The 23,624-nt window shown below is 44.4% G+C and overlaps 1 protein-coding gene across 2 annotated transcripts in view; it reads right to left on the bottom strand.

Moving 5' to 3' along the window:
* Positions 1-23,624, bottom strand: part of VSIG10L2 (V-set and immunoglobulin domain containing 10 like 2) — a 68,295-nt gene that overhangs the window by 30,059 nt on the left and 14,612 nt on the right. The window contains exons 2-4 of one of the 2 annotated variants that reach the window (XM_081843280.1): positions 20,668-20,740; positions 4,887-4,931; positions 2,773-3,214 (exon numbers count right to left, since the gene is read on the bottom strand). In XM_081843280.1, the coding sequence (XP_081699406.1) occupies positions 2,773-2,851 (79 nt within the window). In that variant the 5' untranslated portion in view covers positions 2,852-3,214; positions 4,887-4,931; positions 20,668-20,740. Of the gene's footprint in view, positions 1-2,772; positions 3,215-4,886; positions 4,932-20,667; positions 20,741-23,624 lie in introns of those variants that run through there. The other variant, XM_081843281.1, reaches the window with a different exon arrangement.

Below are 23,624 nucleotides of genomic sequence, written 5' to 3'. Positions count from 1 at the left end.
TGAGGATAACATACAAGAGTGTGTTTTATTTGGATGTACTGCTTTCCTCCCAAAAATGTATACTTTGGGCAAAAAGATATAGAGTGGTACCTCAGGTTAAGAACTTAATTCGTTCTGGAGGTCCGTTCTTAACCTGAAACTGTTCTTAACCTGAGGTACTACTTTAGCTAATGGGGCCTCCCACTGCCGCCATGCCACCGCTGCACAATTTCTGTTCTCATCCTGAAGCAAAATTCTTAACCCGAGATACTTTTCTGGGTTAGTGGAGTCTGTAACCTGAAGCATCTGTAACCTGAAGTGTCTGTAACCCGAGGTACCACTGTACAAAAATATAAATATTAGAAGGAAGGTGAATTAAAATGCTAACTACTTTTTTGTAAGTTCTTTTTTTAAATTTAAGCATCCAAACTGGCAAAGAAATGAAGAGAACTGAATTTAAGATTGAAAAAAATGGAAAGAAACCGAAATTAACATATTTGTCCATCCTAAATTCCAGTTACTTTAGCCCAGCGGTTCTCAACCTGTGGGTCCCCAGATGTTGTTGGACTACAACTCACATCATCCCTGACCACTGGTCATGCTGGCTAGGAATGATGGGAGTTGTAGTCCAACAACATCTGGGGACCCACAGGTTGGGAAACACTGCTTTAGACCTTTAACAGAAGATAATAAGGCCTGCAATCTTCTGTGCACAAAGCACTGAGCTCCCAGTTTATATCCTGCTCCTTCTCAAAAACTGTGGGCAGCTTATACAAATGCACCCTGCAATAATTCATAATTGGGACATGCCAGTGACACTTTTATTTTCATACTAACAATGATTCCCCGAATACTCTCCATCCACCTATTAAACATTGGGCTGCCTGAGCATCCATCTGCTCTGCAATTTCCCAGTCCGCTGCATTGATTGGATATCAATATAGATATATAACTGCACTACAATCTGCTGTCACCAGTTCAAAATCAGCCTCATAACATATAAAATAGCAAGCTATGCTTCTTATGATGTTCCAGAACATCAGCTACGTATCTCAGGCAAAAACATTCATTGGACCCTGTTAACTTGAAATAGGAGGGGTAGTTTTGTTGCCAAGGCTGGCATCAGAGCCCGGCATCCAAGAAGGACTCACTGCTAATGTTTGCTTTGAGGAGCTCTTAATAATTTTATTTAATGACCTGGCACTCCCAGCAGTACCAGCTGGCTGGATTTAGTCAATCTTTCAGAAAGTTCTTACAAATAACTGGAACCTCTGTGTCCAAAAGCTATATATGGTGTCAAAGTGATCTGAATGTGTAGCCTTTCAGGACTGAGGTGACCACATTCTGAAACAGCTGAACTCTCCAAATCATATTTAAAGAGAGTCTCAGCCACAGTACATTAAAGTAGTCCAGCCTAGGTGGCGTATAATATACAACAGGATAGCTATCTATACTTGGTCATGGACCATGGCACTGACAACTATTGCTTAGGAATGAACAAATCTGTCATTTAGGTTTTCTCAGTTTCTCATTTTCCTGTATTAAATTCAGTTCTCCACATTTCTGCTGCAATTTATGGTTCATTTCTTCTTTTTCTTTAATCGTGAAAATTTGCTAGCCTTTTAGTGTGAGTTCCTCCCAATAAATGTGTTTTTGTAGGCAATTTTGACAAAAAATTTGCAGTGCAATTTCCCTTAATCTCATGTAGTTTTGTATGCTATTTTCACTAAACATAGGCACGTTTTTTCTACACATTACCTGGCTGGAGAACTGCGTGGCATACTGTGGAGAAGTGTGAATTTCCAAGGATGGCTGAGGTTTGGCTTGCATGTTGATTCAGAAAGTGTGAATTAGATAAGCTCACCTTTAAATATGAAGTGAATAATTTTCTCCCCCGCTCCACCAATCTCCCCATCCAGAATGTAGATCAGGGTTCCCCAAACTTTGGTCTCCAGTTGCTTTTGGACTACAATTTCCATAATCCCTGACCACTGGTCCTGCTGCCTAGGGGTGATGGGAGCTGTAGTCCAAAAACAGCGGGTGAGTCAAGTTTGGGAAACCCTGGTATAGACACATATAGGCTTTTCTACGGTAGCTGGCCTGGCAAAATTTCTATGCAGCTTAGGCCCAGGCTATCTGAAGGAACATATTCTCCAATATGAACCCGCCCATATTTTGAAATCTTAGGTGGAGGCCCTTTCCTTGGTACCGTCACCCTCAAGGCATGCTTGATGGGGACATGGGAGAGGGCCTTCTCAGTGGCTGCTCCCAGACTTTGGGACTCCCTCCCAGAGAGGCGAGACTGGCTCCCTCCTTGTTGCCCATCCACTGGCAGGTGAATGTTTTATTCTGAGAGGCCTTGGGGATCTGGTTTTTGGGGTTTTGGGGTTTTTTTTGTTTTTTGAAGAAAAGGGCTTTTAATAATGCTGCACTGTGTTGCTATCTGTATTTTCATCGATTTTTAAATATTGGATTAATTCTATTTGAGCTTACATACTTTTTAACTATCATATTTCACTTTTAAAATATATATATCCTTGTTTTAATTTGTGAAAGTTGCTTTGAGTCCCAGCCTGGGGCAAAGGCAGGAGAAGAAGAAGAAGAAGAAGAAGAAGAGGAGGAAGAAGAAGATGATACTCAGTGCTTCTTCTTCTTTTTAACAAAAAAAAAGATGTCGGTACTCACCATGAAGTTGTTACAGGAGGTACCCACACTTTTAACACTTGAGGGTGGGAGGTGGAAGTACTGCGTACTCTTCAGTACGTCCAGATAAAAAGCACTGATGTTACTCACCATAAGCCACTGTTGGAAGGATGTAGATTATTTTCAGCAGGCTCCTAATTTGTAGGTTCCTTGTCAATCCATAATCCATTGCTCCATGTCACTACGTGAGGAAGGAACCAGAAGCCAGAGACCCTCCTAGCTCCTTTCGAACCGGCACATCTCTCTAGCCTTCAAGCAAGTGCTCACCACTCTGTCCCCAATTTTTTCGACTTCCTGCTTACTCCACAGACCTTGTTAACCTCCGTGACATAGAAAGCCAGTCTCTCTGGGTCCTCTTTCAGCCTCTCGTCCATCAAAATGCAGCCCTCATCAGTCTCAGGTTACTCCGAATCTCCCCTGATTAATCTTCAATTATTCATTTCTTCTCCTTAATCTCGTTTCCTTGATCTATTATGCAGGAGCTTCTTCATATATGATGAGTCAACTTTCTTTGGTTTTAGCATCTTGGCCTCTAGCACGAGATAAAGATCGAGAATATTCGGTTCTCCCTAGGAAAATCTAAGTCATGAGCTTCAAATCTAAAACCATAACCAGGAGTCAAATCTATTTCGTGTTTTCCAAAAGCAGACAAAGCAGGTCTTTCAATTATTGATTTAATGCGTGTATATCTTTCCTCCGAGGCACTCAAGGTAGTGTAGTCTACTTTATCCAGTTTTATCCTCTCAGCAACTCTGTGAGGTAGGTTATGCTGACAGATGGCAACTGGCCCAAGATCATCCAGTGAGCTTCAGGTCCTAGTCTGACACTCTAACCCAAGGGGAGCCAACCTGGTGTCCTCCAGATGTTGCTGGTCTACAACTCCCATCATCCCTGACTATTGACCATGCTAGCTGGGGGTGTTGGGAGATGAAGTCCAACCTCTGCTTTAATTACTATGCCACAGGGTTGTCTGACGTAAGCCTGAAGTCACACTTAAGGAAATTGAATTCAGTAAGGCTTACTGCAGCAAAAGCGTTCATAAATTGGAGCTCCGAGGATGTGCTTGACGGTCTTGCCTATTGAAAGCAGTAGGGCAGTAGGTTTTCCGCACTTGCCTGCTTATGTCTTAAGTTTATAACCGTAAGAAAACAGACAAGGTTAGTCTGTTGGACTGTGCAGTTCAGTATTGTCTATATTGTCAGGGGGAAAACAATGCTGTCCAGGGTTGTAAAGACTGCGGAGAGAATAATTGGGTGCACTCTTCCCACCTTGGATCAAATCTATGCTTCCAGGTGCCATAAAAAAGCTGCAGAGATAGTGCAGGACAGTGTGCACGCTGGAAATTATCTCTTTCAGCTTCTGCCTTCTGGAAGAAGGTACGGGGTTATAAAGACTAGGACTAGCTGCCTGAGAAACCGTTTCTATCCAAATGCGATTTTGGTTTTAAATGCAGTGTAAGGCATCTCAATGGGAGTATATTGTATTTTAAAATGGGGTATCAGAGTTTTTAGGGGGGCTAACCAGGTTGGGATAGCTGGGATAGCAGGCTTGTTGGTTTTTGAATATCTTATGTAGATTTTTTTCAATTTCGCTGTTCTGTATGGGACAATGACAATAAAGATTATCGTATCGTATCGTATTAACCAACAATGTCTCTCCAGGGTTTCAGACAGGGGCACATTTCCAGCCCTGCCTGTTGATACCAGCGAGTGAACTTGGGACTTTATGCATGCAAAGAAGACGTTCTTCCACTGAATTGGAGCCCTTCCTGCGAACTATAATGCAAACTGGATATTGGAGCTGTGTCTGGGTGGCTAATGCCCTGTTAACTCTCCCTATATCTTATAAAGCAGAAACAAAACCTTTATCCAGAGCAAAACCCTCAGAAGATAAAAAAAACAAATATGCTGTGAAACAAATAGAGCTAGGAAATTGCAATGCAACGCCTTCCTTCAAAACAGAGCAAGACCCAACTACTCTGTGTGAACACATCAACATCATCATAAAAATACCCTGACTTCTGGATTCTGCAAAGGAGGAAGATGTTCTTCCTTGTGCCTCCCTGATGCTGGATGGCACCTGCCTCTCAATGCTCATCCTTCAACATTATCATGTAGTATTAGAAAATCACCCCAGAATTGGCCCTGCTAAACAACTTCCGAGACAACAATGCCCTTTTACACCACAAGGAACTCATAACCCACCTACTTTCAGCAGCCAGAAACACCATAACCAGACACTGGAGAGACCTGTCAGGAGTAAGCATGGACCAATGGTACCAAATGGTATGGAAACAGACCTACTAGAAAAATTAACCAATAGACTAAAACTGACACGGGGACAAATAGAGAAACACCTTCACCCTGGTAATGCTCCCCTTTATCACATACACAGCCCAACAAGACAATGACAAAAATCCACCAACAGCATACGAATCAGTATGGCTAACCTGATCCAAAACACCCACCCACCCCACTCAGACACAAAAACAAAGACCACCACAGCCAATCGCAAACAAGCAACCACACCTTAGGCCAACCCCATCCTCTCTCACCACCAAAGGAACACAAGCGAATAGCAGAGAACCTGCACAAGGGGCGCTGACACAAAGCCTCACATATATTAAGTATAATAGAAACATTGCCACCCGACCCCACCCCCACTCACCTCCCCCCCCCACCTCTTTCCCCCTCTTCTTCCTAATGTCTCAACAAATGAAACTGATCTGTAAAAAAGGTTACTGGGGGGGGGGAGAGAGAGAGACATTGCACATACTTTTCTAAACCAAGAAAATCTTTAATAAAAATACATACAAAACAAAAACATTCTCACGTAGTCATTGTCACAAAGGTGGTTCTATAATGAATCAAAGGGTGCCATCAGAATGCTATAAGTTCATCTGGGACCTTCAGGCCTAGGGATCTAATGTGGTCTCCAGCCCTCTCTATCTAGCTCTGGAAGCTGTCCCACATCACTCTTGCTCCACACCTTCCTTTGGGTGCTTTTGCCAAGCAGAAATGTCATCCCCTCCAACATTTCTCTGATGAAAATAGGGACGTCCTATTCCATAATGATAATTTTACTATTTATACCCCACATATCTTACTGGGTTGCCCCAGCCATTCTGGTCAGCTTCTGACATATGTAAAAACATAATGGAACATTAAATATTAAAAAAACCTTCCCTATACAGGATTGCCTTCAGGCAGCTCAGGGGTCAGATAACTCTGGACCCTCCAACATTTCTCTGACCTCCTAAGGAAAAGCAGAACATTCTGGGATCAAATCAGAAACCAGGACAGCTTCTCTAAATCAGGGACATTCCTGGAAAAGAGGGGCACTTGCAGGGTCTGAAACGTGTCCTGAAGTGTAGCAACAGGTATTGCTTGCATGGATTAATAAGAATTGATGCTTTTGAATTATGGTGCTGGAGGAGACTCTTGAGAGCAGTGGCAGAGCTTCATGCTCTGGCACTGGGGGCGGAGAGCAGGCAGGGGAGGGGCTGGCGCGCCGCCTGCGGGGGCAGGAGGCAGCCACGATGGCACCCTGGGGGTCACGCTGCTGGGGGCAGTGCGCTCCCCCCGCACTCCTCTTCCTCCGCCAGTGCTTGAGAGTCCCATGGACTGCAAGAAGATCAGACCTATTCATTCTGAAGGAAATCAGCCCTGAGTGCTCACTGGAAGGACAGATCGTGAAGCTGAGGCTCCAATACTTTGGCCACCTCATGAGAAGAGAAGACTCCCTGGGAAAGACCCTGATGTTGGGACAACAGAGGACGAGATGGTTTGACAGTGTTCTCAAAGCTACCAGCATGAGTTTGACCAAATTGCAGGAGGCAGTGGAAGACAGGAGTGCCTGGCCTGCTCTGGTCCAGGGGGTCACGAAGAGTCAGACATGACTAAACGACTAAACAACAACAACAAATATATGGCACACAAATCTGTATTTTGCATGGCTACAATGTAGAGTCGTATCTGTTGCTCCACTCATTTTTGCTTCACCACTGGCACGTGGCCCCCAGAAGGTTACCCATGCAGGAATGTGGTCCTCAGGTGAAAAAAAAGGCTTCCCACTCCTGTTTTATTATGAATAGCAGAGGTCCCTTGGAGAGATTTATTACCATTCAGCTACTGAAATAAGATTCCGTGCTCTTAATGGAGTGTTGAAAGATACCTTGGGCATCTCGCTCACGTGGGACCCAGGTTAGGTATCAGTGTGTTACTTATTCATTGCAGGGATGGTCAGTGGTTTTAATTTTCATCCAGGCTTTGACAGGGCGGGGGAGGGAAGGTCAAACTTCCCCCACTGAGCACTGCTCAAGATCAAAGCATAAGTCAAGCACCAACACCATCTGGGTCGGCCGAGGTCTTTGTTCACAACAGAGCAGCAAGCAACCTTTGGACCCTGGAAGGTTACATAGCAGCATTCGCCTTGAGATGTTGGCCATTGTACCAGTGACCCAGTGTGAGATTAGTACCACATATTAGAAACACTACCCATTTCTTATGGAGACAACAGGCCAAGACCTGTAGAGGTGGGTGTTGAAAGAGCAGTGGAGCGGATGGCACCCACATCACTCTGGCCATGGGATCTGGTCCAGAGATATTTGCATATACCATTCCAACCATTTGGCAGGCAGTCAATGGGGGTGGCAGGATCTGTCACTTTCGGTTCTTTTGGCTTCTCATTTTCTTAAATTCAGTTCTCCACATTTCTGCAGCAATTTGATTTTTCTTGCCATCAACCTTTTTATTTTTATTTGTTTATAACATTCAGATCTTGCTAAATAGCCAAAAACATGGCTCTCATGAAGACTGCAGTGCCAGCAATGTAAAAGTACCACATATACCCTAATCGGGTAAGAGCAGATTATTAGCATTATTATTTATTAAAGATTTTCTTGATTTACAAAAGTGTGTGCAATGTCTCTCTCTCGTATTTTTTTTAATCATGAAAATTCATCAGCACGTTAGTGCCAGATTTATGTTAATAAACACATTTTTGTATGCAGTTTTGACTTACATATGTATGCATGCAATTTCTCCTAATGTAATGGAAATGTGTATGTTATGTTCACTGATATATTCATTTCTATGCACACCTTTCCCTAATACATGTCTTTTTGTAAACATTGTTTGTTTGGTGAACTGCACTGCAAAATTCAGATAAGTGTGACTTTCACAGGATGGCTGGATTTTGGTTCACACGTTGCCTTGGAAAGTGCGAATTTGATAGATTCGCCTTTCAATTCAAACTGTGATGACTTTCTCCCCCATTTCTAACTTCAGGTAAGAGAGGGGAAGGGAATATGTACACCTTGGATGAGAGAGAGATGGTTTTGTTTTTCTTCTCTCTTGCTTCACGATTGGCTGGTATTCCTAACATATCTCCAGTGTGATTGTTTTGTGATTTTCCCATTTTACATTTGCTGTACTCGTGCTGTACTCGTGTTCTGTATGAGGAAGTGGTGTTTTTATCTGCTAATGTTTTCTTGTTGTGAGCTGCTCTGAGCTCAATCTGGTTGTTGGGGAAAAGGTGTACAGAAACATTAAATAAAATTGAATGCTTGCTCACCCATGGCTTGGCTTAACGTTGCATGCGAACTGGACTAATACTTTTAGGCCTAGCCTGTTTAGTGTGTTTAATTACTACAGGATTATGCACTGCTAGACAGAGGCAGGAGTGTTGCGATGGAAATTTCCAGTATTTGCCTTTCTGAGACAGGAGGGTGAGGACTATTTATCTTGGAGAACCGCTAAGAGTCCCAGTCACTCAGACCTAATTTAAACTTGTCTGGCTGTGAGCTTGGGGTGACTTAACCTGTTTGGATTCAATAAAGCTGCCTGTCCTCCCACGGTTATCTGCCTCCTTTCCTTCATGCCTATATATTTTCCACATGTCCTTTCCAAAGAGTTTTCACTCTCCTCCCTTCACACCAAAAGAGAGTCCTCCTGACAGCTCCCCCTCCTTTTTAAGCATCGTGCAGGAAGTTTTGTCACCTTTCCAGGAAAAAGTATATATATCTTGGGATTTCAGTCAGGAGGACATGATGAAATGGTTTAAAACAAAAAAAACAGACTTGGTCATACAGAAGAGAACATCTCCAACACCCTTGAGAAAGCATCACATTTCCCAACAATCTGTTCCAACTGCCATAACAAAATTGACATGTTCGGTCCTAGAAGGGCATTTCAGATGAAAAGGAGACAAAATAACCTTGTGGCCTTTCCTCTCACCCACCGCCCTCCCCTCCCCAGATGGCTCATGAAAAGACAGCTAGCTTGTGGCAAGCACATGACATAAGATTACCTCACAGGGCATTTCCTGTCATTTCAGCTGCATTGAAACACACACGTCATATCCCGTTTTTCAGCTCACAGATTTCTTGGATACATCAAAGTCAGGCCCTGGCGGACTTTGTGGAGCTGGTCCAAGGCCGCATGCAATGCCGTACATTTAAAGCACTGCGATACCACTTTAAACAGACATGGCTTCCCTCAAATAATTCTGGGAGCTATAGTTTGCTAAGGGTGCTGAGCATTGTTAGAAGACCCCTATTAATCCCCTCACAGAGCTAAAATTCCCAGAGTAGTTTAACAGTCAACCCTTCTTCACAGGGAACTCAGGAAATCAAAACTCTGTGAGGAGAACAGGGGTCTCCTAACAACTTTCGGCACCCTTAACAGGTCACAGCTCCCAAAATTTGGAAGCAGGAAGCCATGACTATGGTATCATAGCACTGTAAACATATGAGGTAAATGTGTCCCAAGACAATTTGCTGCTTGGATCAGAACAGCAAATGGTGCCCCTCTCCGCACAAGTCAAAGTCCTCTAAAGTTTTTGCTGTGGATACCTGGGAGGAAACATAACGTATGAATGCGTCATTTTCTCTTCCTCCCTATTCACCCCATGCAGCACTGTTTCCATTCCCCTGCAGTTCACCCCGTGTTAAAAGTAGTGAGAGATGTTGGGAGGCCCCTATTCCTCTCACACACCTACAATTCTCAGAATCCCTTGTGAAGACAAATTTGCTGTCGAACCACTCTGAAAATCATAGCTCTGTTAGGGGAATAGGAGTCTCCTAACAACTCTCAGCACCCTTAACAAACTACAGGCCTCAGAAATCTTTGTGGGAAGACATTTAAAGTGATATGAAAAGGCCTAAGACCCTGAGAGTTATCCCCAAGCCTCCCTTGTCCTCTAAAAGGGCTATAACTCTGCTTCACAAGCACACTTGAATTACTTCTCGGGTTTGTTTCCTCTTGAGGGCATAAAATAGATTTATTTGCAGAGCTGGGGGTGTTTTTTTTATTCTTTTCCTCACACACACTTAAAAGTGGGATGCTGCAGAGAACTTGGCAAAAAATAGAATCCCTCCAAAAAGCAGCCCAGATTCTAAATGGGGGGGAGAGAAGAGAGAGCCCAAAAGGAGTGCCTTCCCTAAGCAACGTGCACATTGCTATTTACCACGAGCAGCAACAAATGCCAGCGTCTCCACAAGGCCTCTTTTTCCAGCAAGGAGGCACGTCACTCCCCAAGGGACAGATACGATTACGAAGCATGGTACAGACCACACACAGCGAGTACAGAAAAACACACGTTGAATTATCAGCTTTCCTTGGGTTACTCGCCCAGCCCAGGCTGATTCTTTCGCCGAGGCTGTCCCCTGTCTGAATTTTCTGAGTTTGGGGTGGGGGTGGGGAACAGGGACTCCTGACTCAATAAAGATGAAAATAAAGGCACAAAGGGACTGCTTGGAGATGGGGGGGTGCTGTAAATACGGGACGTTGCTGTTGTTTGTTTTCTCGACGGCGACAGAAACCACAGAGCGCACTTTTAAAGCTGCCTTGGCTCTCAGCTCCACTGTTCCTGCCAAAGCCAGGAATCTCATTAGGTCTCCCCTCCAATACTATAGTTTGGCACTAAACATGTTGCCCAGAGGCAAGTAGTAAGCATCTTCAATCTGGTCGCATGCAGTCTGAGACAGACCTTGCCTCCCGTATGTTCAGACAGGAGATTCTTGACTTCATTAACTGATCAGCTCATTGATGACCATTTTTTCTCAGCCCTCCTCCACAGAGCATATACAGAACTGAGCAACTGTTTGATTTGCTTCAAGATAGTGCCATGAGAAAATTAGGGGTTGACTTTTACAGCCCAGCTCACCCAAGGGACTCCCCAAATATCCCGTAAATCCATGATCGGTCAAAGAAGAATAGGTGGAGGTTAGAACCAGCCAAAGCAAGGCAGATATTTATTTTTCTGTTGCAACAGAGTCTCCCTACCTTGCAAGGGGGTGATGACCCAGAACAAAAGCATGCAACAACTTTTAAAGGCAAGAAATTGCCCAACCCCTTAGCCAAAGACCAGCTACAAGCCATACCAGCGTCACAGAAAGAGGCGGTCTACAACAGAAATTTGAGAGTGTGGCTTGTCACCTGTCTGTCAAGAACCTGATCATGCTTGATGATTGCCTTATCCTTGCCAGTCTGGGCCATTCTTTTGAAACGGTAAATACCTTAGTTATGGGATTCATTGTCCTAGACCTCCTTTATTCATGTGAGAAGTTTATCTATTTACAGGGTTGGAAGGATTTTGCAAATGAAAAGAACTATTGGGAAAGGTTTTTCCAAGATACTTCCTTCTACTGGGTGCACCTTAAAATTTGTGTAAACAATAGGAGTGATGGTTTGCTCTGCTGAAGCAGCCAATGAGGTTTCCTTTGTAGATGAAGCCGGAAATGACTATGATTTTCAGTAGTGCAGGATGCATTGAGCTGCTTTATCAGCAAACAGCATGTTCTTTTCTCTAACACTCACCAGGGTGAGGGGCTGCTGAACAATTTCAATTTACTAACTTCTCCTAGTGTTGTGCTTTCCCCTCTACCTTGACTCACCATTACAGCCAAACCAGATTTCAACCTAATGCTGGCCTTCCTCTCCATCTGGCTGCATGTTATGACTATTTTGAACAGGGATGGAGAACCTGTTACAGTTTGAGAGCCACGTTCCCTTTCGGACAACTTTCCAGTTCAAGAACCCATCTCAGGCAGGCAAAAGCATTCAAAGAAAGCGCAAAGCAGAGGTGGTGAGGAAGATGTCTCAGGAGGTTCTAGCTTGGGAAGAGTCCCAGAGGCCAGATATAGAGACTTCACTCGGCCCCCAGGCCTGAGCTTCCCCACCCCTGATTTAGAAGCTTCAGCTGGTACTAAACATAGCCTCTTGCCTCTCATTGTTGGTTGGGTTAATATGGTGGGTTGTCGACCAACATAAATACAACAGTTGTGGTTTGGCAGATGAACCAGTCTTGTGCATGAATCATAGAGTTGGAAGGAGTCTTGTGGGCAGTACAGCTCCCTGCTTGATGCAGGAACTCCCCAGCTAGAGCCTCTGCCTGAAGACCCTCAGTGAGGGAGAGGCCACCCGCCCCCTCTGGGTGATTGGTTGGTTCCAGTGTCAAACCTCTGTTACGTTTTCTCCTGACGTTCTGCTGAAACCTACCCTCCAGCCCATTGTATCTCATCAACTTGGAACAGACACATTTGCAGAGGATAAGGCTATTTTGGCCAATAACCACAATGGCTACCTGTCCTCCCTTCCTCTGAATTACAGTCGCTGGGAATTGAGAATAGGAGGGCGCTGTTGAACTCTAGTCCTGCTTGCAAGCTTCTCATAGGCATCTGGTTGGCTACTGTAAGAACAGAATGCTGGATTAGATGGGGATCTGGACTGAACCAGCAGGACTCTTCCTATTTTCTTATGGTAGTTCTGCTCTCCAGGGCAGCCTTACCAGAGGGATTTGGCTCACTGTTGGAAGTGGAATACTGGACTAGACAAGCCTTTGATATCTGATCTAGGAAGGCTGTTCTTGGGTCCTAATGCCTTAAACCCATTTGTTTGTTTCTCCATTCACACACACAGTGCCAGATGCACTTTTGCAAGTTATTATCCCAGAGGAACTTTGCACATGCTCAGAGAAGCTGATCGTAGTGTGCAGGGATTTTTGAAAACAAGAACTAGTGGGAGCCTTAACATTGCTGACCTTCCAGAAAGAAACCCTGGGACAGTTGGTCCTTTCTCACTCCCAACTGACAATGATCACTGGGTCATGGTGCTCAAAGGTCCATGTACACAGCCTTTTTCTGCAGGAAATTGTTTGCAGTCTGTCTGCCAAAGAGAATGTTGCAATATTTCTTTTAAAAAACAAAATAAATGCCTTCGATCACACAGACTATCATCAGGGTGTTGTCTTACACAGTTCACTTCTTCCTTCCATTAATGGGCACAGAGAAAAACAGCGAAGCTATTTCTTCTTGTTTAAAAGAAGCTATTTTCGGCGGAAACCAGTTTGCTATCAAATTGAGCATAAATGTCATCCTGAGTAAGAAAATATCCAAGTGATATATTCTATTCTTCCTGGAATGAACATTTTGTTCCCGAAACACAAAAGCAAACCAGGCAGATACATAAAGTATACAGATGGGGTGAGCCAAAGGCAGGTGGGCATCTGATGGAAGATCTCTGGGCGATGTGCAGCAGCTCTGATGACAAGAGTGTCTAACAGCTAGTGGTTCAGCAATTGCAATAATAGCCCCACATTTTTCACTTGAATTCAGCTGCTGGAAGGAGAAAAAATTAGTCAGCAGCGGACTTTGGGAGCTCAGTTCAGCTCTTCAATAGAAAATGAATTCCTAGGGCACTTCCATACATTCTCTTTATTCAGCATTCATTCTGATTTGTTTGTGGGGAGGTCAGATGATGTGTGAAAGCAAGTGTATAACTACAATGGAACTTGTGGGTGCACAACAAAGCTGAATGGATGGATGAAATGGAATGGATGAAAGAGGAGCGGACAATTTCTTTTTAAAATTTTTTATTTATTCATTTGGTTTTTCAAATTAAGATTTTACAGAGATATATCAAACACAAATCATAAAAACAAGACTCCAAGGAATCTCCTGGACTTCCATCCTCCCCTTTGTGGGTCCTATTATTAATCATTTCATCCCACATCTTTTATAATACTCCAAATCCTTTACCTCTTCCATTATGTCCAGAATTCAACCTTAAACTACAAGTGATATTCCAATCCTACTAACAATTTTAACTGTTTACAATGGTCTTTAAGATAAGTTATAAATTTTTCCCATTCCTTATTAAAATTTTGGTCTTCCTGATTTCTGATTCTTCTGGTCATTTTAGCCATTTCGGCATAGTCCATCAACTTGATCTGCCATTCTTCTCTGGTAGGAACTTTATCTTCTTTCCATCTCTGGGCCAGTAACATCCGTGCAGCTGTGGTCGCATACAAATGTTGTCTTAAACATCTTTTTTCATTTCATTATAAATCATTTCCCAATAATTTTTTATTGCTCCCTTTTCACAAAACATCTGATCTTTGGGGGAAATAGTTTTATTGCTCAAGACCTCCCAACGGAAGCAGATTTAGGGGAGTACGACCGGTTCGCCTGTGCGAGGTGAGAGGGCACTGCAGGGGGGTGCCACAACAATGTTGAACAATGGAATGTGAGATGTAGGAGGGGGTGCAAAATTTTGGCATCACAGGAGGCGCCACTGAAATTTCAAAGCCTGAAGTCTGCCGCTGCTGTAAACTGCGCATCCTGAATTTGCTGGTATATGATCAAATTCCTTCTAAAAATAGCAACAGACTGGGGGCACCCCTAGGTTCTGTATGTGCTCAGATGCATCCTGTTCTTTCATTCTAAGTATATGGTAGATCTTGGGGTTATAGTAAAAAGAAAGTCGATCTGACAGGCCTGAAGTCTGCCCCCATCTTGCTCTAAAGAATAGCACCCAAACTGGGAACTTTATAGAAGCATCACTGATGACTTGGAGGTCACTTACATATCCCAAAGAAAGAGAAAATGCAGCAGCAGCAACAAAAAAAAGTTTGCCTAAACTAATATGCTATAATTTAAATAGAAATACAATGCATCCTCACCACAATGAGAAACACATATGCCCTGCAAGCCAACTTGCTCTGCTGTCCATATGTTGACCACTGATGGCCAGGTCCTATAAGACTGCACATTTCCAGTTTAGTTTTGTTGCTGCCCAGTGTCTATGCTTGAGACTGCTGCTTTCAGCTGACAGTCTCCTTATTTTCCATGTACTTTTGCAAGTGTGCCATGTTGCTTTTGATACTTGCTCAGGGTGTTCTACGAGCAGAAGAGGGCTGCAAACGACCTTACTTATTCCAGCTGTACTCACATCTTTCGTGACTCATCTGCCTGCTTGTCTTTAGCGCTGCAATCCAACCCTGCTGATGTCTCATTTTAGAGGTGGGGGCAGGACTTGGCTGGCTCAGGGGCCCTTGGTGCTCGTGTATCCCTCACGTCACTTCGCTTGCTTTGATGTGGTTCCCTCGGACAGCTGGGCAAAAGTGTGAAGACAGACCTGGACGCTGCCTTGTGAAAATAACATGTGGCTCTAGTTTAGAGTCCGAGGCTCTGACTTGGAATGGGAATGCCATCGTGGGGATCGTACTGACATGGATTTAATAATGGTACACACAGAAAGGCGGGCCTCATGGTGTTTCTCCATAGGGAACATGCAGTCTTAGTGATGATCAGCTTATAAGGGTAATATATGTGTGTTTCTCCACCATTGGGGGGAGGGTGTTTGGCTGCAGAATGAACTTGATCAATGCCTTTGTTAGAACATGACTTCTAACATTGCCTATACAGTCAAACCTCTTGTTACGTTTGCTTCAGGTTAAATGTTTCCAGGTTGCGTCCTGCGGTGACCCAGAAGTACTGGAAAGGGTTACTTCTGGGTTTCACCACTTGCACATGCACAGACACTCAAGATGACGTCACGCGCATGCGCAGAAGCAATGAGTTGCGACCTGCAGAAACGCAGATGCGGGTTGCGTTCTGCTCAGGTTGCGAACGGGGCTCCGGAACGGATCCCATTCGCAACCAGAGGTACCACTGTAATAAGATCAGTGTGGCCATTCCAAATCCCCAAAGTAGTAGGTATTCCTGAAGAGAAACTCTTAATGCAATCATTTGCAGGCCTTGTATGCCTCCTGTCAGGATCCGTGCTGAGGAGGGCTGCACCAAGGAGGAATGGTGGGAGCCTCCCTCTCCCCCTGCTCCTGATCAGGATCCTGAATCTTCCCAGGAGCAGGAGGACAGTATAGATTTGGAATAGTGGTTTGCAGAGTGGCATAGTTCAGACGGCAGAAGCTGGGAAATACTGGGTGGGAAACAGCTAGGAGAAGAAAGACGGAGAGAGACGGAGAGTTAACAGATTCATAGTCATTGGACAGCATTCCTCCACTCTCCCCAAGGTCAAGAAGAGCTCAGAAAGTCTCAGAACAGAAAGTGCAGAGGGTATAAGCTCAGATTACAAGATGTGGGAGTAACATAGATTAATAGGGAGCATGGTCATTTAGAGTAGTGTTCCCCAACCTTGGGCCTCCAGCTGTTTTTGGACTACAACTCCCATCATCCCTCGCTATCAAGACCAGTGGTCAAGGATGATGGGAATTGTAGTCCAAAAACAGCTGGAGGCCCAAGGTTGGGGAACACTGATTTAGAGGAGACGTGTTCTTTGTTCTCTCACTGTGATTATTAAAGATTCTAACTGGTAAGACATTCCTTTCATTTGATCTTCTTATCTACTGCAACGGAGAGAGGAAGTTGATTCCCTGAAGCCTGACAGCTCTTTCCAGCTACTCCTGCAGCCAAGCTGCTGCCAAACGTATTCTCTGCTTTCCTTTGGACCATATCAGGGAGGCCAGGAGGGGCGGGGTCTTGTTGTCTGGGCAACCCAGGGCCTCCATAGAGCCCAGTCTTGCACCATGGGGAGATCACATCAGTGCTGCTAACACAGTGTTTTGACTTCACCCTGAGGTGCACTCTATTGTCCCTCAAGGCAGATCGATGGCAACAACAGCACTCTTTGGTAGGCCACAGTTTTCATGGGGTCTCTCAGGATGCCCTTTTTATTGTGCATTCATGATTACTTTTGCTCAAGGCAGTATTGAGACAGTCATACACAATCCACTTTTCAATACTGTCTACATCTCCAAAGGTTTTGGGATAGTCACAAAGCTTCTGTTCCAATCAGTGCTTATCCTGTAATTTTCTGCTGAAATCCTATAAACCCTTTATACCACAAACATTCCAAGCTTTGTTTGCTTGCCCTGCTTTTGTTGCACTGTGCCACAAGAGAGCCCTTCCAGATAGCAATATGTTAAAAGAGGAGAAGAATCACAGAAGCAACTCATAAAGCAGAATGGTGTGTGGACAGTCCAATATAAATCTAGCACCAATGCACTTGTGTATTGTGTATTGTATTGCCAGTGTGGCGTAGTGGTTTAGAGCGATAGACTCGTAATCTGGGGAACCGGGTTCGCGTTCCCGCTCCTCCACATGCAGCTGCTGGGTGACCTTGGGCTAGTCACACTTCTCTGAAGTCTCTCAGCCTCACTCACCTCACACAGTGTTTGTTGTGGGGGAGGAAGGGAAAGGAGATGGTTAGCCGCTTTGATACTCCTTAAAGGTAAAGGGACCCCTGACGATTAGGTCCAGTTGTGGACGACTCTGGGGTTGTGGTGCTCATCTTGCTTTATTGGCTGAGGGAGCCAGCGTACAGCTTCCTGGTCATGTGGCCCGCATGACTAAGCCGCTTCTGGTGAACCAGAGCAGCGCACGGAAACGCTGTTTACCTTCCCACCGGAGCGGTACCTATTTATCTACCTGCACTTTGACGTGCTTTCAAACTGCTAGGTTGGCAGGAGCAGGGACCGAGCAACAGGAGGTCACCCCGCCGCTGGGATTTGAACGCCAACCTTCTGTTCGGCAAGCCCTAGGCTCTGTGGTTTAGACCACAGTGCCACCTGCGTCCCTCAAAGACTCCTTAGACTAGTGATAAAGTGGGATATCAAATCCAAACTCTTCTTCTATCAAAGACACGTTGCACAATAAACCTGGGGGGATGGAGAAACCACCGGTCTGAAGGGGCCCATCGTTAATAAAAAGCAGCTATGCCAAAATGAATCATGAAAGCCATAGGTCTCCATGTAATAAAAACTCTCTTTTCCCTTCTTTAAATCAAACTCAAGATTGCAACAGGCTCAAGCTACATAAGCCTTCTGTGTTGCTGCCTGATGTGTGTAGCCTTTGGACTTCTGCTGGGTTTGATATTTCATCCCTCAGTCTCCGTCTAGCCTGAGACCATGCAATATAGATGACTGCCAGTAATTTAACTGCAGTGCCACTGTCTGTAAGATGCCAAGGCTGAAAATGTAGAGGTGCTGACAAGCTCATCCGTTCATTGCATCCTCCAGATATCCATGACTGTGGGAGATCACTGTATATATTATTTTTTAAAAAATCTAGGTAGCCACAGTGTGATCCTATGCATGCCTGTTCAAAGGCGAGTCCCTTTGAATTCAGTGGGACTTACTCCTAGGTAAGTGTGTATAGGACTGCAATCCTAGTCGATCTGATTTTGTAGTGAGAGTCTCTGATTCCACAATAAGGCAAATTTCCATGCTTTTTTGTGCATGAGTGAGTTAACAAGAACGCTATCTCTTCTCTTGCACTGAGCATGAAATTGGACCAACAATCATATTTAGATAATCAGAAGAAAGTAAACAGTACAGCACTCCTGGGACTATGCCACTTGAGAATGAAAATGGAGGACTGGAAAACTGAACCCTCTCTTATTATTTTTTCAGTGCCGACAGAAGAACAATATATGAGAGTTCAAGCCTAGCCTTTCTGATGTGCAAGTTTTCTACATGTAGGGAACATGAGAGTAATCAATGATAGGATTTCCCCCCCCACACACACACATTCTCAACTGCTACAGCATTACATTCTCAAGAAAGCCAGTTCTGCCAGCAAACAGGGAATTATCTTCACATGTGGTGGGGGTGTAAATATGTACAATTTTTTTGGCAAAGGGTGTTTAACAGAAATTGCTGGGTTAAAGCTGGCCGAAAGTCCAGAGGTAGCATTATTATCAATCTATAATGGAGTGGAAGGCTTGCAGGCTATGAAGGACTTGCTCACAAATTTATTGACAGCTGCACAAATTATTATAGCTAGAAAGTAGAAGGGACAAGCGAAATATAATATGGAAGAATGGTATAAAGAGGTGTGGGATATAGCTATTAATGATAAATTAACATGTGCTATTAAGGTAAGACGGGGAATACGTAGGAGAAATGATTTTGAGGAGATATGGAGGGTGTTTGTAGAATCTATACTGTTAAAACGGAAAGGGGTCAAACCATCGCAGGAGGTGTTGAAATTTTGGGAGGTTGGATAGTTACAATGAAATGGTCTTGGTGGTGGGGTGCACATTTTTATTCTTATTTATTTATGATTATTACTTTATCAAAATAAAATTGAAAACTGAAAATTGAAAATTGAAAAAGAAAGGAAGGAAGGAAGGAAGGAAGGAAGGAAGGAAGGAAGGAAGGAAGGAAGGAACGTTCCATATGAGTCTTCTGTGTAAATCTGCCCTTTTGTGTAGCTTTCATAGTCAGCTCATGCCTCTGAATACCAGATTCTGGGGAGCCCAACTGGAAAAGTGCTATTGCCTCAAGTTCTATTTAAGGGCTTCCTAGAGGTATCTGGTGAGACAAAGTGCTGGCCCAGACAGGCTTTTGGCCTGAATCTTCAGGGCTCTTCTGGTATTATTATAACACACAGCAAATCTAATATTTGGTCCTTGCTTAGATCTAGGTTGTTTGACCATATTTAGAGCAGCAGACGTACAGTGGAGTCACACCAGAATCACCAGCATTTTTTGGCTCTTGCTAGCAGAAGGGAAAAGGAGAAAGCAACATATATGGTGGGGAGGGATGGTTTAAGAAGAAGAAGACATAAATAAAGGCAAGTCTCATGTTGCAGGTTGGGGTAAAAGGTCTGAAGAAGTTGAAAAGTGCTGATTTAGAGGATAATTTAGGATTCTCTGGGCTTTCTGTCCCAGAGAGGCTTTCGAACTGCAACAGAATAGCTGCCTTTTCATCAATTGAATGGACAGAGGGGGACTATTCCACATTAAGATCCCACGTGTTGCCGCAGATGTTATAAACAGCTGATTTCCAACAGGAAGCTGACTTAGCACATGCTGGGAGCTGGGAATTCTGCTATTCCAGTTTGCTCCTAAGTGAATTTCATGCTGACGACGAGTTGTGCTGCATTGACAGGCAGACTCGCTGCAGCCACAGATCGCATGCAGGAGAAGCAACTTTGCACACTTGCCCTGCCAGCATGGGCCAAGGCTCAGTGTGCTAACAGTACCTTCAGATATTTGACAGAGAAAATGAGGTGTGCTATCATTGTTTAATTGCATGCAACTGCTGCATGTCTAGTCTGGTTTTCTTCTTCTTAAGAGGACAAGCAAGTATTCATCTTCTCCCCTGCAGTAAACCCATCTCTTCCTCTTTTTGATCCTATTCTTCTGAAATGTGCATGTGCTCCAGCCCACTTGAATTGTTTTCAAAGCCCAGTTGCCACTTATTGACTGTGCTGTACATGACCTTTGGGTTCAGACCAAGCTCCTTCAGAAAGCGAAGAGGGCAGGAGGGATGAGCAAATCTGTTAACTTTAGTTTCTTTGGTTCCTCCTTTTCCAATCTTTAATTCAGTTCTCCACATTTCCACAATACTTTGCATTTTCTCCCCCCCTACCTTTTTTAAAAGCCCTCATGAAAATTAATTAGCATTTTAGCACAAACTTCTCCAAACAGTCCAAATTTTTGTATGCAATTTTTTGTATACACATTTTTGCAAAAAAATTTCCCCAAACATAATGTGTTTCTGCATGCTATTTTCATCAATGTGTGTGTTTTTATGTACACCTTACCTTAGCATATGCATTTTGAACACATTATTTGGCAGGCGAGCAGCCTTGCAAAATTCAAAGATGTGCAAATTTTGAATGAGGGCTGCATTTAAGTTAGTACACTGTTTTTGAAAGTGTGGATTAGTTAGGCTCACCTTTAAGTGCATACGGAATGAATTTCTCTCCAATCTCTAGATGCCTGATCTGGTGAAGGCCATCTCAAGAAACCTGAAATGTTTCAGAGAAGGTGACAGGTGAATTTATTACCATTGTCCCTTGGACTTTGCTGACTTCTGCAAGGCTCATAGGAGAGGCTGGGAATCTTTTTTTCAGTCCAAGCACCACATTCTCTTCTGGGGAGTCTTCCAAGGTCACAGGCCAGAGGCGGGCAGGGCCAAAGGCAAAAATGAGAGGAGTAATAAACACAAATGTCAGATCCTCCAAGTGTCCCTATTTTCCAAGAACAGTCCAGGGTTTACAGAAGTTGTCCGGTTTGATCCCGGAATGTCCCACTTTTCCTTAGGACGTCCCTATTTTCATCGAAGAAATGTTGGAGTGTATGGAGTTATGCGACCCCTGAGCCAAGGAGATAAATAACTCTACAAACTTTAGAAGACATCTGAAGGCAGTGCTGTACAGTGGAACCTCAGGTTACAGACGCTTCAGGTTACAGACTCCACTAACCCAGAAATAGTACCTCAGGTTAAGAACTTTGCTTCAGGATGAGAACAGAAATTGTGTCACGGTGGCAGCGGGAGGCCCCATTAGCTAAAGTGGTACCTCAGGTTAAGAACAGTTTCAGGTTAAGAACAGACCTCCAGAACGAATTAAGTTCTTAATCTGAGGTACCACTGTATAGGGAAATCTTTTAATGTTTTATTATGTTTCTATATATGTTGGAAGCTGTCCCGAGTGGCTGGGGCAGCCCAGTCAGATGAGCACAGTATAAATAAAACAATTCGTATTCTTATTCAAATTACTACTACTACTACTATTACTACGGAATAGGAAGTCCCTATTTTCAGCAGAGAAACGTTGGAGGGTATGAAATGTGTACCTTTGTACAGTAGGCTGGTTTCTAAACACACTCCATCCAGCCAAGGAAGAGGCATTGTCAGAGTTCAAAGACACTGTCCAGCCAGACAAAAGCCTTCTATGAAGCAGGGCCAGTGAGGGGTGTGGCCAGGGGAGATGGGGCGTGGTCTGGGGAAAGTCCTGAGGCCAGGCACAGAGGCCTGGAGGGCCCCCCTCAGGCCCCGCCCCTTGAAGTATGGCATTGGGTGCAAATGTGAAACCCCAGCAAGCACTGGGGCATTCACAGAATGGCAGCTAGTGTTGGTTTCACTGTTCACCACTAAGAACCCCTCCACGCTGGTGTTTTCCTGCATGTATTCTGCAATATGACCCTGATGCAGTAACAGTTTATAAGTGGTGGATTTATAAAAGGTAAAGGACCCCTGGACGGTTAAGCCCAGTCAAAGGCAACTATGGGGTTGTGGCGCTCCTCTTGCTTTCAAGCCGGCGTTTGTCTGCAGACAGCTTTTCAGGTCATGTGGTCAGCATGACTAAACCGCTTCTGGGGCAACGGAACACCGTGACAAGTGCCAGAGCACACGGAAATGCCGTTTACCTTCCCACCGTAGTGGTACCTATTTATCTACTTGCGCTGGTGTGCTTTCAAACTGCTAGATTGGCAGGAGCTAGGGCAGAACAATGAGAGCTCACCCCATCACGTGGATTCGAACTGCCTACCTTCCGATCCACAAGCCCAGGAGGCTCAGTGGTTTAGATCACAGCACCACCTGTGTCCCCTGGTGGATTTATACTGTACCATCCACTCACCTCTTTTTGCTTTGTCAGTTGTTCTTTAATGTTCCCCCACATTCTTGCTGCCTGGAAGGGCAGAGTTGCATATAACTGACCTGATGCCAACATGAGCACAACGGTGCTAGCTTCCCCTGCCAACCATCTCTTCTGACATTGTTATTTGAATGTAAAAGTGTAAGGGAAATATGCATCCATATGCATTGAAACATTGCATTTCCACAGCTTATTCAGATGCAATAGATCGCCACCCATGGGAGTCAATCCCAAACAAAGGCACCTCAAGGATACCTTACTCAGCGAAGTTCTGTCTGACTCCTTCCCTTCCCCAGGGCTACAACTGTTTTGCACAAAGATACGGCAACTCAGGCTTACAGAGGATCTCCTGGGTGCTGTGGCTCTCCCAGTCACCAAGACCATGTTAAAAACTAGGCTCTGGGACATAGATCACCAGGAACTAATCTCAGCTGTGGAAAAAACATGCTCCCCTCTTTATTTTCGACTCTCTTGGGTGCAGGAATTTAATCTTAATTATTTACAATTTTTGTTTAATCCGCAAGAAAGAAGGGCTTTTTCACTGGCTAGGTTCAATTCTAATCCTTCTAACCTCCTTTGGGGTAGGTTTGCGGGTTTAGCAGAAGGATATAGGATCTGCCCATGCAATGCCCACCTGGTGGAAACTCTAGCTCACATGGCCCTTAAATGTAAAATGTATGATGATCTCCGCCAACAATTTCTAGACCATCTATGTATTCCAACATGGAAACCAGAGACGGAGGTTATGCGCTTCTTATTACCAGGGAGAGACCAGGAGCTCACCAAGACAGTAGCTAAGTTCCTCTATTTGATTTTTTGTCGCCGAAGTTTGCTACAGGACCCTGCCCTTGCGGGAAACCCACAGAGATGAGGCGGATTGCTTGCCTCTTCTGCCCTTTGGCGGGTGACTGTGCCATTGGGTGGCGAGGAGATCGCACTGGCCTTTCTATTCTGAATGTATTCTGAATGTTCTTATGTGATGCCAATAAAGGTTACTTGACTTGACTTGAATTGACAAAGGTGCCAGATTGCAAGGGTGATGGAGGGGAGGCAATGTTGCATGCATGTTGTGTCAGGACATGGGGAGGAACCGGGGGTGAAGCCGAATGCTGCAGCCACGTAGCTTCAATGGCTGATGGCTCCTCTTCTGCCTCCTCCTGGTGCCTCCACTGATGGGAGGCTGCTTTGGTCCTCCTGGCCCTCTGTGGCAGTAGGAGGAGGAGTTGAAGGAGCCGGCCACTGGAGCTGCACC

The sequence above is a fragment of the Podarcis erhardii genome, assembly GCF_964252035.2.
Source record: "Podarcis erhardii genome assembly, chromosome: 16".
Classification (NCBI taxonomy): Eukaryota; Metazoa; Chordata; class Lepidosauria; order Squamata; family Lacertidae; genus Podarcis; species Podarcis erhardii.
The sequence above is the reverse complement of the archived record's forward strand: the minus strand, read 5'-3'. Positions and strand labels throughout refer to the sequence as shown.